The following is a 14,271-nucleotide window of genomic DNA, read 5'->3' as shown; positions in this document are numbered from 1 at the left end:
ATTTTTTGGAAAATTTACCACTAATCAAACTTTTCAAGTCCGAACACTGATAACGATACCGATTTCGAAAACATCTGGAATGGCAAAAGTTCTTAAAGTATTTAAGCTCGTCGTATGGGTCGTATGGGATGAGTGTACCTTGGCACACAAGAAATCATTGCAAGCACTTGATAGAACTTTGAAGCAAAACAGTCTTTGGAGGTGCCATGATTTTATTGGCTGGAGATTTCAGGCAAACATTACCATTGCCTAACATTTTCTGTCGTAATTATCCAACTGAATTTTTAAACTCACTCGATTTGCCAGGCCTACCACCTCATAAATTACGACTAAAAATTGGAGCACCGATTATTATGCTGCGCAACATTAATGTGCCACGACTTTCAACGGTACCAGACTCGCTGTGAAGAAACTAATGGGTAACGTTATCGAAGCAACAATTTTGAAAGGGAAGTACAAAGGAGAAGACGTTTTAATACCCAGAATTCCACTGATTCCGACGGATCTACCATTCGATTTCAAACGTTTGCAGTTCCCTATTTGCCTTGCCTTCAGTATGACAATTAATAAGGCGCAAGGACAGTCTCTACAAATGTGCGGTATTAATTTAGAATATCCAATTTTTTCTCATGGACAATTGTATGTAGCTTGCTCACGAGTAGGCAAACCAGCGTCATTATTCAATTACGCGAAACCGTATTACGTAAAACCTAAAAACGTTGTCTCCCAAAAAGTGTTACAATAAAGTTCGAATGAAATTGTATCAAAGAATTTGCTTTGTTTCGTATTAATTTATTCTCTTAGAGCAAATCGCCTAGCGAAGCGGGCGAGGGTACGCTAGTATCTTTATATATAAAAATCAGGTGTCATTTTGAAGTTGTTTTGCACCCCTTGTGTAGCTTGATCTAACTTGAAATATAGGATAATGTAACCTATCCTCAGTTTACAGTTGCAATATTATTTCATTGCAAATTATTTGTCTATTATTTGACAGTCACAATTATCTATTAGCTCCAAATGATTCTTATATATGGTGACATATGTTGACTTGATTGAGTAAGGCAAGATGCACACGAGGCGCAGCTTCATAGACGCGTACAAGATATGACATGTAGCTACGATTTCTCATTTAAATTTCTTCACGTATATCCATCCCCGAAACCAGAGGAAAATAGGTATTAAAAGTTGTTTGCATCCCCGTGCCTTTGTAAATTATGAAAGGCTACTTTACACCACCGCGGACTAGAGAAAAAAGTGATTTCTAGTTTCCAACACTTTTTAGATTTTTAATCGCTTCAACAACGTCTAACCAGGCTTTTATGGTGTTGAATACTCTTTTTCGCTCTGGTAATATACCTTTCACGCACTTTTATTAACTAAATTAACTAATTACACAAATTTGCATACAAAAAATGTAAACAAACATCTTGTTCTCCCTGTTTTTCAAGCGTACGTACGCTCAGCGACCAACATTGCTGTACGCTTAGCTACATGAAGCGTTCATGCTTTGTCGTTCTCATGCAGCTTACGCCTCGTGTGCAGCTCTCCATTCAAGTACATGTGTTCTACATCAAAGCGTACAGATTTCGCCTGCAGCGTCTAATACGCGTCTATGACGCGTAGCCTCGTGTGCACCTTGCCTAAGTATTATTATAGATGGCGGTATGTTAAAAATATAACCTACAATTAAATAACATAACCGCCACGTGTTGCTGAGTTGAAATACAGTGAAATTCTATCGTCCTTATTTTTTTAATTTTTGGTGTTAGCATAATCGGCCACGAGTTACTTAGACTAAGGTAAAAATTCATATTATCTATATATGTATATAAAAGAAAGTGGTGTAAGTTACACTATTTATAACTCAAGAACGGATGAACCGATTTGGCTGAAAATTGGTGGAGAGGTAGCTTAGAACCAGGAGACGGATACTTTTTATCCCGTTCTGGCTAGGGTCCTGAGATCAAAACGTGGACCTGGGTAATCCTGGCATCTGTTTGTACAATATGGGTATCAAATGGTATCAATGGAAGCTGAGTACTTCGATAGGGGTATTTTTCGTACCCCTGGGTGACTAGGGTCTCGAGATATAGGCGAAAACGTGGGCGCGGGTACCCCTAGAATGTGTTTATAAAATATGGATAACAAATGAAAGCTGTTAATGAGTGCTTTAGTACGGGGTAATTTTCATACCTATTTGTGACTAGCGTCTCGAGATATGGCTCAAAACGTGGATCAGGGTAACACTAGGATATGTTTTTACATTATGGGTTTCAAATTGAAGCTGTTGATGTATGCTTTAGTACAGAGTAATTTTTATACCGCTGGATGACTAAGGTCTCGAGATATAGGCCAAAACGTGGACCCGGATACCCCTAGAATGTGTGTTATATGGATATCAAATTAAAGCTGTTGCTGAGAGCTTTAGAGTAAGTTTCATTGTGATATTCGATTTTTTCGCATCTACCTGGCAAAACTGATAAATATGCATGAGAAGCCGAAATAGCGACATGAATTAATAATACCCACATACCTATTTACATACGTCCTATTCGACTTGTATTTACGATCCTTTTTGCTGTGTAGTAGACCAGAGACGGACCGGGACTGCGATTAGACCTAGGACTTGGACTGAGACTCGGAGTGCGACTGGAACTCGGAATGGGACTGGAACAAAATACATACCACCCTCTGGGACTGGCAATAAGGGATGAAGAAGAACTTGATAGAAGAGAAAAGGAGGAAGGAGAAGGAGACTGAGAAAGAGCTAGAATGAGACGAACATAGAGATAAATGAAGCGAAAAAGACGGCGGGAGGAGTAAATGAATGGAATAAGAAAAACTGAAGAGGGGGAGGGCAGAGTTAGATGGAAAAAGCTTATTAAAATGTATGCAGATAGACCAAATTTAGGGCAGAACAACATCTGACGGGTCTGCTAGTATTATATAATAATTAAGTTATTAATTGACTTTAATTCCATTGACGTTATTGGACGTCATATTTTAATAAACTCTATCATGATAATTTGCATCTAACCTATTCTTATATCTTAAAACAACTACGTTTCTTTGATTAACTGTGTTTTTTTTTTTTTTATTCAGATGTAAAGAAAATCTTGAAGAAAGCAACCAAGTTAAACATCAAGGCAACGAACTCGAGTGCGATATTTGTGGTAAATGTTTTTATCGAAAAAGTTATTTAAGGGAACATAAACGAATCCATAGCGGCGAAAAGCCTTATAAATGTGATATTTGTGAAATGCGGTAAGTTTTCTTATCTAAAATTTACACTGGACGTAAAGCGTCAGTTTGGGTTCCAAATTCCATATGCGATGCTTTTTAGAAATAATGTGATCGTATTTCATCGTTTTTGGCCTGAAATTATGATCCACCTATGCGATATATTTCTTTATCGTATTTAAAGTTAGTGCATTTTCTTGCGATGTATTTATATCCTGACAGTCGAGTAGGAAAGTTAAAAGAAGATGCAAACCACGCCAATGTAAACCCTTTGAAAAGGGGACTAACTCTAAATCCACAAACACAAAATTCTCAGCTTAAAAAAACCCTAAAATCCTCAACCCCAACACGAAATCTGCGTACATTTTTGGGGTAATGTCATAAACTCGCAAAAACCAAAAAAATATAAATAAATATTATATAAATAAATAAATTTATCTGTCATATGAAGAATTGTGGAAGTGTATATATGTACATATCGCACACTAACTACAAAAGAGTCACAACTTGAAAAATGTAAATGTTCAGGACAGAAGAAAAACGGTTTATGTGAAAACGTCTGTAATGTTATACTGAAATCCAGCTTTACAGAGAAGGAGACCTTCATTATAAAATGAATTGACGAAATTTTGTTGTAATTATTTGTTTATTGACAAAATATATAGCAATTTTGAATTATGACTATTACTAAGAAAACTTACTACTCGTACATTCACAATTATTTCATCAAAAAAGGCGCATTTCACAATAATACAAGCAACTTTACTTACTCTTTACGTATAAAAAGACACAACTTTAATTAATACACAACAAAGTTAAAAGTTTTTTGCAACAAGATTGTCAGAATTTAAAATAATACGCTTTATGCGTAAAAAAAACTGTTCACTTGTTCTTAAGCACATTGACACAACTAAAAATAGTACTCATTAGTTGATACAGCGCAAGCGATGCAATCAACATCAAAACTGACATAAGAAGAAAATAATGCCAAAGAAATTTAAGTGGCAGTTAGAGATGTGTACTGTGAATTGATTTATGGAAAAAACCGATTTTCAAAAATTTTAAGTTATGACTCTTTTGTAGTTAGTGTGCGATATGTATGTATTAGAAAGGGTACATAATAAAAAATTGCGAATAGCGTACCGTACACGTTTTTGCATTTTGTTTTCGAGGCTTGTTTCTATTCGATGACAATGCTAGTGTTATATTGCACGTTTTATTTACAGCAGACACAGTGGTTTGGGTCTTCAACTACCATGCAAAGACCGTCGGTGCAATGCCAGATCTAGATTTCCATTTTTTTGATTTTTTTCGATAAAAGCCTAGAACAGGGATCGAGTGCTAATACGCGTCCAAAAATATCGTAAGATGTGTCAAAAGACGCGTCTTGACCTCAGTATTAATAATCCGAAGACGGAAAATGTTGAGTCCCTCAAAAGATATTAAAGAAAAACCGACGAATTAACCCGGGTCCCTCTGAAACATGCGGCGATATTCATAGTATTTTTGTGTAGAACACTTTTCTTATTGGGCGTCCTTCCGTACAAAACCCCTTTGTACACACAATTTTTTCCTGTGTACAACAGTGTTACAAAAGCCGCATGAAAATTGGCAACATTGACTGCAAATATCTCATTTCTTTTCCGCCTTCAGATTATTGCTATCGACGTCAATACGCGTCGTTTGACTCCTTTCCCGCAACGAGTATTACTAGTCTACCCCCATATCTACCGATATCACTCCTTTCGCCAGTAGCGAAGACGTTGGAAACCCCCACCAGAAGGAGTTACTATCATTTCCTATGCTGACGACTGCACGCTTATGGCAACAGGACCTGGCACATCAATTGATAAATTAGTTTCTAAAATAAACAGCTATCTCCCCGATATTCCAGTTTCTTCACCTCGCGCAACCTGGCATTATCACCGCTCTGGAGCAATATTCTATAAAAGTGTGCAATTACTGGCATATCGCACACCAACTACAAAAGAGTCACAACTTGAAAAATGTAAATGTTCCGGAGAGAAGAAAAACGGCTTACGTGAAAACGTCTGTAATGTTATACTGAAATCCAGTTTTACAAAGAAGGAGACCTTCATTATAAAATGAATTGACGAAATTTTGTTGTAATTATTTGTTTACGGACAAAATATATAGCAATTTTTAATTATGACTATTTATGACAATTATATATGACAATTATTTCATCAAAAAAGGCACATTTCACAATAATACAAGCAAATTTACTTACTCTTTACGCATAAAAAGACACAATTGTAATTAATACACAACAAAGTTAAAACTTGTTTGCAACAATATAGTCAGAATTTAAAATAATACGCTTTATGCGTAAAAAAACTTGTTCTTAAGCGCATTGACACAACTAAAAATAGTACTCATTAGTTGATACAGCGCAAGCCATACAATCAACACCGAAACTGGCATAACGGTGATTTTCCAGTAAAAGAAGAAAATAATGACAACGAAATTTAAGGGGCAGTTAGAGATGTGTACTGTGAATTGGTTTATGGAAAAAAACCGATTTTTAAAAATTTTAAGTTATGACTCTTTTGTAGTTAGTGTGCGATATGCTGATGACATAGATATTATTGGCCTAAACACCCGCGCAGTTAGTTCTGCTTACTCCAAACTGGAAAAAGAAGCGGTAAAGATGGGTTTGGTGGTGAATGAGGACAAAACGAAGCTGTCGTCGAGCAAAGAGCCAGCGCATATGCGCCTTGGCAACCACGCTACTGTTGGCAGCCATAATTTCGAAATCTCTTCCCAAGGCAGTCGGTTCTACGTGTCGGAGAGACTCCGGATTTTTCCCGACCAAGGGCTGTCATTTCAGTGTAACCCCATTTAATTTGTTGTATCCCTGGTCGCACCTGATGGGACGAAGCACTGCTACAACAACAACAACATAATTTCGAAATAGTAAAAGACTACGTTTATTTGGGAACCAGCATCAACACTAGCAACAACATCAGCTCTGCAATCCAGCGAAGAATCACTCTTGCCAATAAATGCTACTTTGGACTAGGTAGGCAATTGAAAAGTAGACCAAGGGCTGTCATTTCAGTGTAACCCCATTTAATTTGTTGTATCCCTGGTCGCACCTGATGGGGCGAAGCACTGCTACAACAACAACAACATAATTTCGAAATAGTAAAAGACTACGTTTATTTGGGAACCAGCATCAACACTAGCAACAACATCAGCTCTGCAATCCAGCGAAGAATCACTCTTGCCAATAAATGCTACTTTGGACTAGGTAGGCAATTGAAAAGTAGAGTGCTCTCTCGGCAAACGAAAATCATACTCTACAAGTCACTTATCGTTCCCGTCCTGCTATATGGTGCAGACAAATGGACCATGACAACATCAGATGAAACGGCTCTGGGAGTGTTCGAGAGAAAAGTTCTTTGAACGATTTATGGACTTCTACGCGTTGGCTATGGCGAGTACCGAAGAAGATTTAACGATGAGCTGTAGGAGCTATACGCAGACAGCAACATAGTCTAGAGAATTAAAACGCAGCGGCTTCGCTGGGTTAGTCATGTTATGCGAATGAAAGATGATGCTCCGGCCAAGAAAGTGTGTCTATCGGAACCCGCCTACGGAAGCAGAGGTAGAGGGCGGCCCCACTCCGTTGGAAGGGCCAGGTGGAAAACGATTTAAACTCCTTGACCAATTGGCGCCGGTTGGCAGAGAGAAGGAGCGAGTGGCGCGCCTTGTTGGACGGCCATAGCCGTTTAAGCGGTCAAGCGCCAATTAAGTAAGTAAGTAAGCTCTGTTTGCGACGTGGAAGGAACAGATATCGCAAATATTAGACGTTTACGTCGATGTTGTCACACTACCGACTGTCAGTCACCCAAAGATGTTAGGAGTAACGTTCGATAATACTCTGACCTTCAAGACGCATGCCACCGAAATTGTATCTAAAGTACAAAGCCGCAAAAGAATCCTAAAGTCGCTTGCCGGCAGCACCTGGCGAAAAGATAAAGAAACGTTGGAAACCACGTACAAAGCAATTGGCCGGCCGCTCATGAGCTATGCGTCACCAGTTTGGTCGCCTGGTCTTAAAAACACATACTGGAAAAGGCTGCAGGCCTTTCAAAATGCTGCTATCAGAACTGCCACCGGGAGTCTTCCTATGAACCCCGAACACCATCTGCATAGTGAGGCCAAAGAGCTCAAGATTAAAGAGCACAACCAAATGCTGAACAGGCAGTTTTTGTGAAATTGCCACAAACCAGGCCATCCTAACAAACAGCGGCTTGATCTAGCCGCGCCTCCTCGCGGGTTACGGAACATCTCCATAAGCACTATGACGAGATCCGGCACCTGCCAACACAACCGTTTGATCCAGACAAGCATAAGTATGCCCTCGCCATTTGTCGCTACTTTCAGGTGTTGGTATATTCGGGGTTTGGCGCTGCAACATATTTAGCGTATCCTCCGACTTCACCACACGTGATATTCAAACATGGGTGTATGGACTTTGGTGTATCAGCGAGTAAGCTGCATCACCCGTTAGCTTACTAGTCTTTTCGTATTTACTTTTAATGCCACTATTTCCCTCCTATTTATGCATTGCAGCTTTTGAGATACGTGGTATTTCAGTACTTAGACTTCCCTCGTCGCTCTGCTTTGCAGATTTAGAGGTGTGGTTCCTGTTTACCCCTTCTCTGTCTCTTAAAATCAGGCTGCAAAGTTGAGAATTGCTCATAGCAAAGTCGTAGTGAGTGAACTGTCTTCGAAATTCTTCCACGCTCGCTTTCGCTGTCGGTTGGGTCGATCACTGCAGTCAAGCGCTGCATAATTCTTAATGCTGCCCGGTATTGTGAGAGGGTTCTCCTAAATTCCATGCATCGCTTCCGTCCCAATATTAGTGCTGTTTCTGAGTTGGCAGACCAGTCCTTTACCGAGAGCACAGACTACACACTATCGTGTTGTTGTAGCGACGCTTCCTGAGGGTTTTGAGATTGTAATCGATGTTGATGGTCCTTTCCGGATATAGGCCCGGTACGTTCCGGAGACAAGTACCATTAAGATAGAAGTCCGACCATCTCGGGAACGATTTAATATGACCACATTGCGCCTTGTAGGCCACCCCACCCCCATCCCCGAGTTCCATGAAGAACTTGGGGTCGCAAGGACCTCGCCTGCTAAATAAACACGGGTAAATGGGGTTTATAATTGGGTTGGATAAGCTATACATTGCGCTAGCAATCCCTTGAGAGGGTTGCGCTCCGCAACCCAATCATTTGGTTATTTAGAAGTCTTCATTTGGGTATTTAGTCGCCTCTATCAAAGTTTCCCATTTTCTGTGTGAATGTGAATGTATTTCAGACAGGGAATAGGGATTTCGTGTTGGGTAATCTGATTATAAGGATTATGATTTTGGTGATAAAGAGGGTAACCTCAACTCATTTGGAGCTACGTATTTGGAGCTAGTGTAAATGTAGTATTGAAATCATCGTCATAACGTCGTTTTTTATTATAACTTTTCATTCTGTCTTTAAAATAGGTTTGCTCACATCTCACATGTACCCGTCCATATGCGCACTCATACCGGTGAAAGACCATACAAGTGCAAGTACTGCGAAAGGGACTTTATGAAAATAGGTGTACTACATACGCATTTACGTTTACATCTCGGTGTAAATATTCACAGATGCAAACTTTGTCCCTTGGCTTTTCCTTTAGCTTCGGAGCTACGATTACACTTAACGTCTCATAAAAACGAAGATGCAGAAACGCGTGAACGAAATATGACAGCATTAAAGGAAGAAGAGGCCAAATTAAAGCAGAAAATATTGAAGAGAAAACTTGGAAGGTAAGAAAATAACGTGGCATTAACAGACTATTTGATCACCGTAATGTAATGGTAGTCAAAAAGTATCAAATATGACGGCTTTTTGCGGGCGTATTATTAGATATCGGTCAAAAATAGAGCGAAGAATTTTATAATGTATCATTTTCCCTTCCAAAAATACCAAATATTTATATATACTGGATAACTACTTGCTGTGCGATATACCGGTACGAAGTTATAGTTAAATCAATTTTTAATCAAGTGCACAAAAATTAAATTTTTTACTGGCAATGTTCCGGTTAAGCTTTTTCTTAGATAAAGATTTATAATTTGTAGCCCGTAGCAGAGTATAAGAAATGCTATCACTTTTTATCTCTGCTCTATGCTCTGTTTACGATCAGAGCCGGAGCATAAGCAAAAAAACAACTCCGGAGTAACGTAGCATGTTCAATCACTACAATTTTAAACTATGTTCGAAATTTCAAGTCCCAAGCTCACCGAGAATTGCCTTATAACTTTGACCACAAAATATTCAAAATAGGAAGAGTTTTTAAAATATCACGATTAGTGCGCCACCAAGCGAAATTTCTTTTCCTCATGTCCCGTTATCATCGGTTTCCCAAGTATAATCCAACTTTTAAGAATATAGCTTCACATGGAGCTACTCAAAAACCGATTGCAAGATTCCGCACTTTTGTACTAAAATTTGCGGTCAACCATTAAATAAAACTTATAAAAGGGAAATAAACAAATGACCATCTCTTATAGGTACATACATATATCAATATTGTATTATTGACCGTTTTAAATTTTTTACATTTTTTCCGTTTTTTTTTACTTTTAAAATTTGCTCAAATTACAGCAGAGCTGTAAAACTGTGCAATCATCTGAAATTTTAAATCATTGATTTAAGAATGCTGTTTCTTCATTCATTTATTTCTTGTTAAGGAATTAGGTTTAAAAGTTAACCAATTCTTCATGCAGTAATGGAAGAAAAGGCTGCACTCCTGAACTCATTCGAAGAAAGAATGAAGTAATTGAACGAAACACAAAAATGTTTTCAAATGAATGGAGCCTTTGCTCATGGTGGAATCACCAGGTGAAGTAAATAAAAAAAGACAGAAGATGTACGCTATCTGAAACGGTAGGGATATATTTTCGACGGTCAGAAGAGGATAAAGTTTTTACCCGCTTTGAAAAAATAGGAGTAGAAAAATAAATACCTTTCTACGAAAGCCATTACCGAAATTGTTTTTCCAGCATATCAGTGCCACCTAACGCATATTCAAAAGGGAATATAAAGGACCAGTGTGAGTTTACATTACTTTTAGGATCGAATAAAAATAAAAAATTCAATTTATCCACTTAAACTGCGATGAGCAATCAAATTCAATGGATGCGGCAAATGTAAACTGGCCTCAATTTCAACTGCAGTTGAAACTTTCATTGAAAAAGCGGACATAAAAGAAAGATGTGTTATTGATATATAGTACGTATGTACGTCAATTATTTATTTAAACTTTTCTGCCTTTTGCGGAACTTAAATGGGTTTCGGATTCGATGAAAAGTTTTACAGTCACACTTGGAAGTGATCGTTATACTCTTAAATGTGTTTCCATCCCTAACATTTCCTTGAAATGTTCATCTGCTTTGTTGATTTGTCCTTGAGGGGTATAATAACAAAGTTAATCAGAATATTCCCCAAAAACTGTTGACAGTTGAATTCATGATGTATTTCTAATGTTACTAAGTTATTATTTACCAAAATATAGCCCAGCGGCAGTCGGCATAGAACCAGAAGATGTTGATCCGAAGAGTGCTAGATTCATATATTCTAAATTACAATTCTTTAGTGTAACATTTCTCTCATCTTAGTGGTCTGATTTTTAGGGCAAAACAGCAACGTGAGTTAAATTTTTTTGTATTTTTAGAATACCATTATTTTAGCGAAGTATTTTTATAAATAAAGTGTATCACGAAATTTTTGGTGTTCTTGTAGGAATGAGAAAAACATTTTTCGAAAGTCTTCAGTAGCACTGTACAGGTAACACTACGGACTCAATCAGTCTATGTGAGGTCCTCATGGACCGGCCAGTTCAACCTAACCTAACGTAACTGTAGAGGGAAAGATTCTTGGTAGAATATGACGTGAATTCAGATAATTTGTTTTAAAAAAGACCTATTTCATTTTTTTGGAAACAAATTAAACATATATAATGGAAATATCAAAAATATGGACGTATTAGTTTAACACAGCCTTACTTATAGAAGCCAACACCAAAGATACCCAAGTGAAAAATTGTCAGATAGCCGAATGACAGAACAAAGAAGAATTTAGAGCGAGACAATTGACGGCTTACTTCACCTCGTTATCCCAAAATGCCTCTCCTGAGCGTGCACACATTTTTCTAGTACCAATCAGTCACGGCTCAACTATACGGTTGGCTCATCTGTACAACAACAAAATATCTTAGTTCAGATTGTTAAAATCTGTGCATTGGTGTTAGGCGAATGTAATATAAACGTCAATTGTTGTGTCAACCACTGCAACATTGTAGTCCACAAACAAATAAATAACTAGATTTAATGCAGAACATCTTTCTACGCTTGAGGCCTTCGATCGCTCTTTCCAAAAAAAAAAAACCCCTTAGTGATCCACGAAAACTAAATAAAACCAGTATTAAATTTGGTAGATTGAGAGTTTGTCTAGTTAATGACCCACGCCCATTTAGTCCTGATGATCAAACGTGTATATTTTCTTGGCTACGTTGTGGGCGCAATGATACAAGGTGGCAGCATGGGACAGCTGATTATAAACTTCCTGCGCAGTACGATTTTGACATTTGTCCATCGAATTTACAAAAACAAAGTACATGAAATTTTTATTTATGTTTGTAGGTATGTCACCATGCTGCCACTTTGTATCATTCCGCTATGGTTGTGGGTGACCGTCAAATAGTATACAAGATTCAACTCGTCGAGAAATTAATGCTTGTAGCAGCAAGTTTAAAAGCTGGTGAAGCCGTTTGGTTTGGTTGTGAAGTTAGCAAACCCTTTGCATCAAAGCAGGGTTTTGAAGATTGGAATGTTCATGCAAGTACTGGATGCAGGTCGACTTATATTTGGATAATCAGCAATGGCACACGCTTTATTATTCAATGTTGTATCGGTTGATGAAAACGGTGATGTGAAAAAACTGCGCGTAGAAAATTCATAGAAAAATATGCAAAGAAAATAAATACACATATATTAAATATTTTGTGTAAGATTTTCAAGTTATGTGAAATGAATTACTGCAATTCTAAACAACAGATTTTTAGTTGTTTTTGTAACCTTTGTTTACGTTTTGCATTCTCTATTTCCGTTTGACAATCCCATCGACCATGCAATGAAAAAAATAAAATCAGCTGATTAGATGAGCCAACCATATAATTGAGCCATGCCAATCAATTATGAAAAATGGCGTACATGCGAAAAATCCGCTCAAATATCACATGGTTCCATTTAATTAAAGCCACTAATATATCAACACCAAAATTGTCCGTCCTGATGTCACGTTGTTTAAATTTTTCCCAAATTACTAAATAAATTACCAAAATTTAATTATTGACCATTATGACCAGTTTTTTCGTTATTTAAATTGTAATAAAGCAGAAGTTGTTCTAAAAATTTAATAATGAAAAAAGCAAATGACAAATATTTTAACATCCCTGTTCCGAAAATTGTCATCGTTCTAAATAAGTGTTGCCAATGTACCATTTATACTTGCATGGAAAAGTACTAGCCTACATTTGTACCTCCTCAATTGGTGATTAACCAATTGAAGAAAAGGCAATACATTATAAAAGCTCTTAAGTTCCTTCAGCTGCTTTATATTCTTCCTAGCGGTAATTAGAGTCAATTAACTTAGGCTCTGTATGTAGTTTGTAGCTTTTTAGGCAGCAAAGAAAATTTACTTTCAATACAAATCTGCTCAAGTAAGTTAGAATTCAACTTTCCAAAGCAATTTCAATCTTTTACCAATTCCGTGCAAATAGGCAGATAGACTAATGGTCCTTCAATCACTTGCGTCCTGCGTTTATATCCCGCCAAAGACTGTCAAAACATCAGCTGTAAAAAAACTGTAGTCCGATGAAGCCACTCAATCTTTTTGTGTGGAGGGAAATTAATAACCTCTGAAGAGTTTCCACCAATGGAATTTTTTTCGGGCACAGATGAATAGAAAAAGCCTGAATCGCTGCAGTTGGATGCCATGGAAATGGGCATAATTTTATCGAAATTCTCGGATTTAGAAATTTTCAACGGAATTTCCGATAGACTATGTACTTTGATGTATTTAGATTTAAATGAATTAAGCTCTAATATATTTTTTGTTGTTATAGTATCGCCATAGAATGTCCTCAATTTATGTTACTTGGTCAATTCACAATGTATTCATTTACAAAATCCATTTTAGAAAAATATCAAAATAAGTAGGACATGTAGTAATATTTTGACATATAGCAAGAAAGCAATAGCTTGTCCTTGCGAAGTTTTAGCAAAATTCGACTATATTGTGGCGACTATAAGCAGTTTTAACGCTATGCTGCTAGTAAATAAATGCACAACAACAACAAAGCAAGCAGCCACACTTATGTACATGTACACATTAAAGCAAGCAGTCACACTTATGTACATGTACACATTAAATCAAGCCGCCACACATACACATAACCAGCAGCTTGAAGTAAAGAGATTATTTCACATACACATCACATTATCATCAGCTAAGAGCAGAATTTGTTACTCACACATACACACGCATATAGCTAAATTACCAATTATGAGATACAACTGTTCCAGAAGGCATGTTCGTGAAAAGTCTAAACCTTAGGATAAATATGTGAACGAGGCAACAGAGAGTATAAAAGCAGCACAAGCTGAAGAATAATAATCAGTTTGATTTAAAGATGCTATTAGTGAAGCATAATTGTAGTTGTGTAGTACTACTCCCAAAGTTGTCTAAATAAAGACCATTTTGCAATACTGAATATTGGAGTTATTATCTCGACAGTTTAGCGATTCGAACGATAGGAGAAGGTGCAACACAATCAGAATTTCCCAAAACTCGTTACAATATCTTCATGTTTTTGAAATCCTTTATATAATCAAGAACCCGGTGCTTTTATATAAAAAGGAAACCAACAGTTTTATAATAAACTACTTGAATA

At 37.3% G+C, this 14,271-nt stretch overlaps 1 protein-coding gene across 1 annotated transcript in view; it reads left to right on the top strand.

The window, feature by feature from the left end:
* LOC137248420 (zinc finger protein 729-like) overlaps nt 1-14,271 on the top strand; it is a 417,415-nt gene that overhangs the window by 192,070 nt on the left and 211,074 nt on the right. Inside the window, exons 8-9 of the mRNA XM_067779358.1 lie at nt 3,103-3,264; nt 8,774-9,082. Of these exons, the coding sequence (XP_067635459.1) occupies nt 3,103-3,264; nt 8,774-9,082 (471 nt within the window). The remainder of the gene's footprint in view (nt 1-3,102; nt 3,265-8,773; nt 9,083-14,271) is intronic.

This window comes from Eurosta solidaginis, chromosome 4, assembly GCF_040869045.1.
Source record: "Eurosta solidaginis isolate ZX-2024a chromosome 4, ASM4086904v1, whole genome shotgun sequence".
Classification (NCBI taxonomy): domain Eukaryota; kingdom Metazoa; phylum Arthropoda; class Insecta; order Diptera; family Tephritidae; genus Eurosta; species Eurosta solidaginis.
The sequence above is the reverse complement of the archived record's forward strand: the minus strand, read 5'-3'. Positions and strand labels throughout refer to the sequence as shown.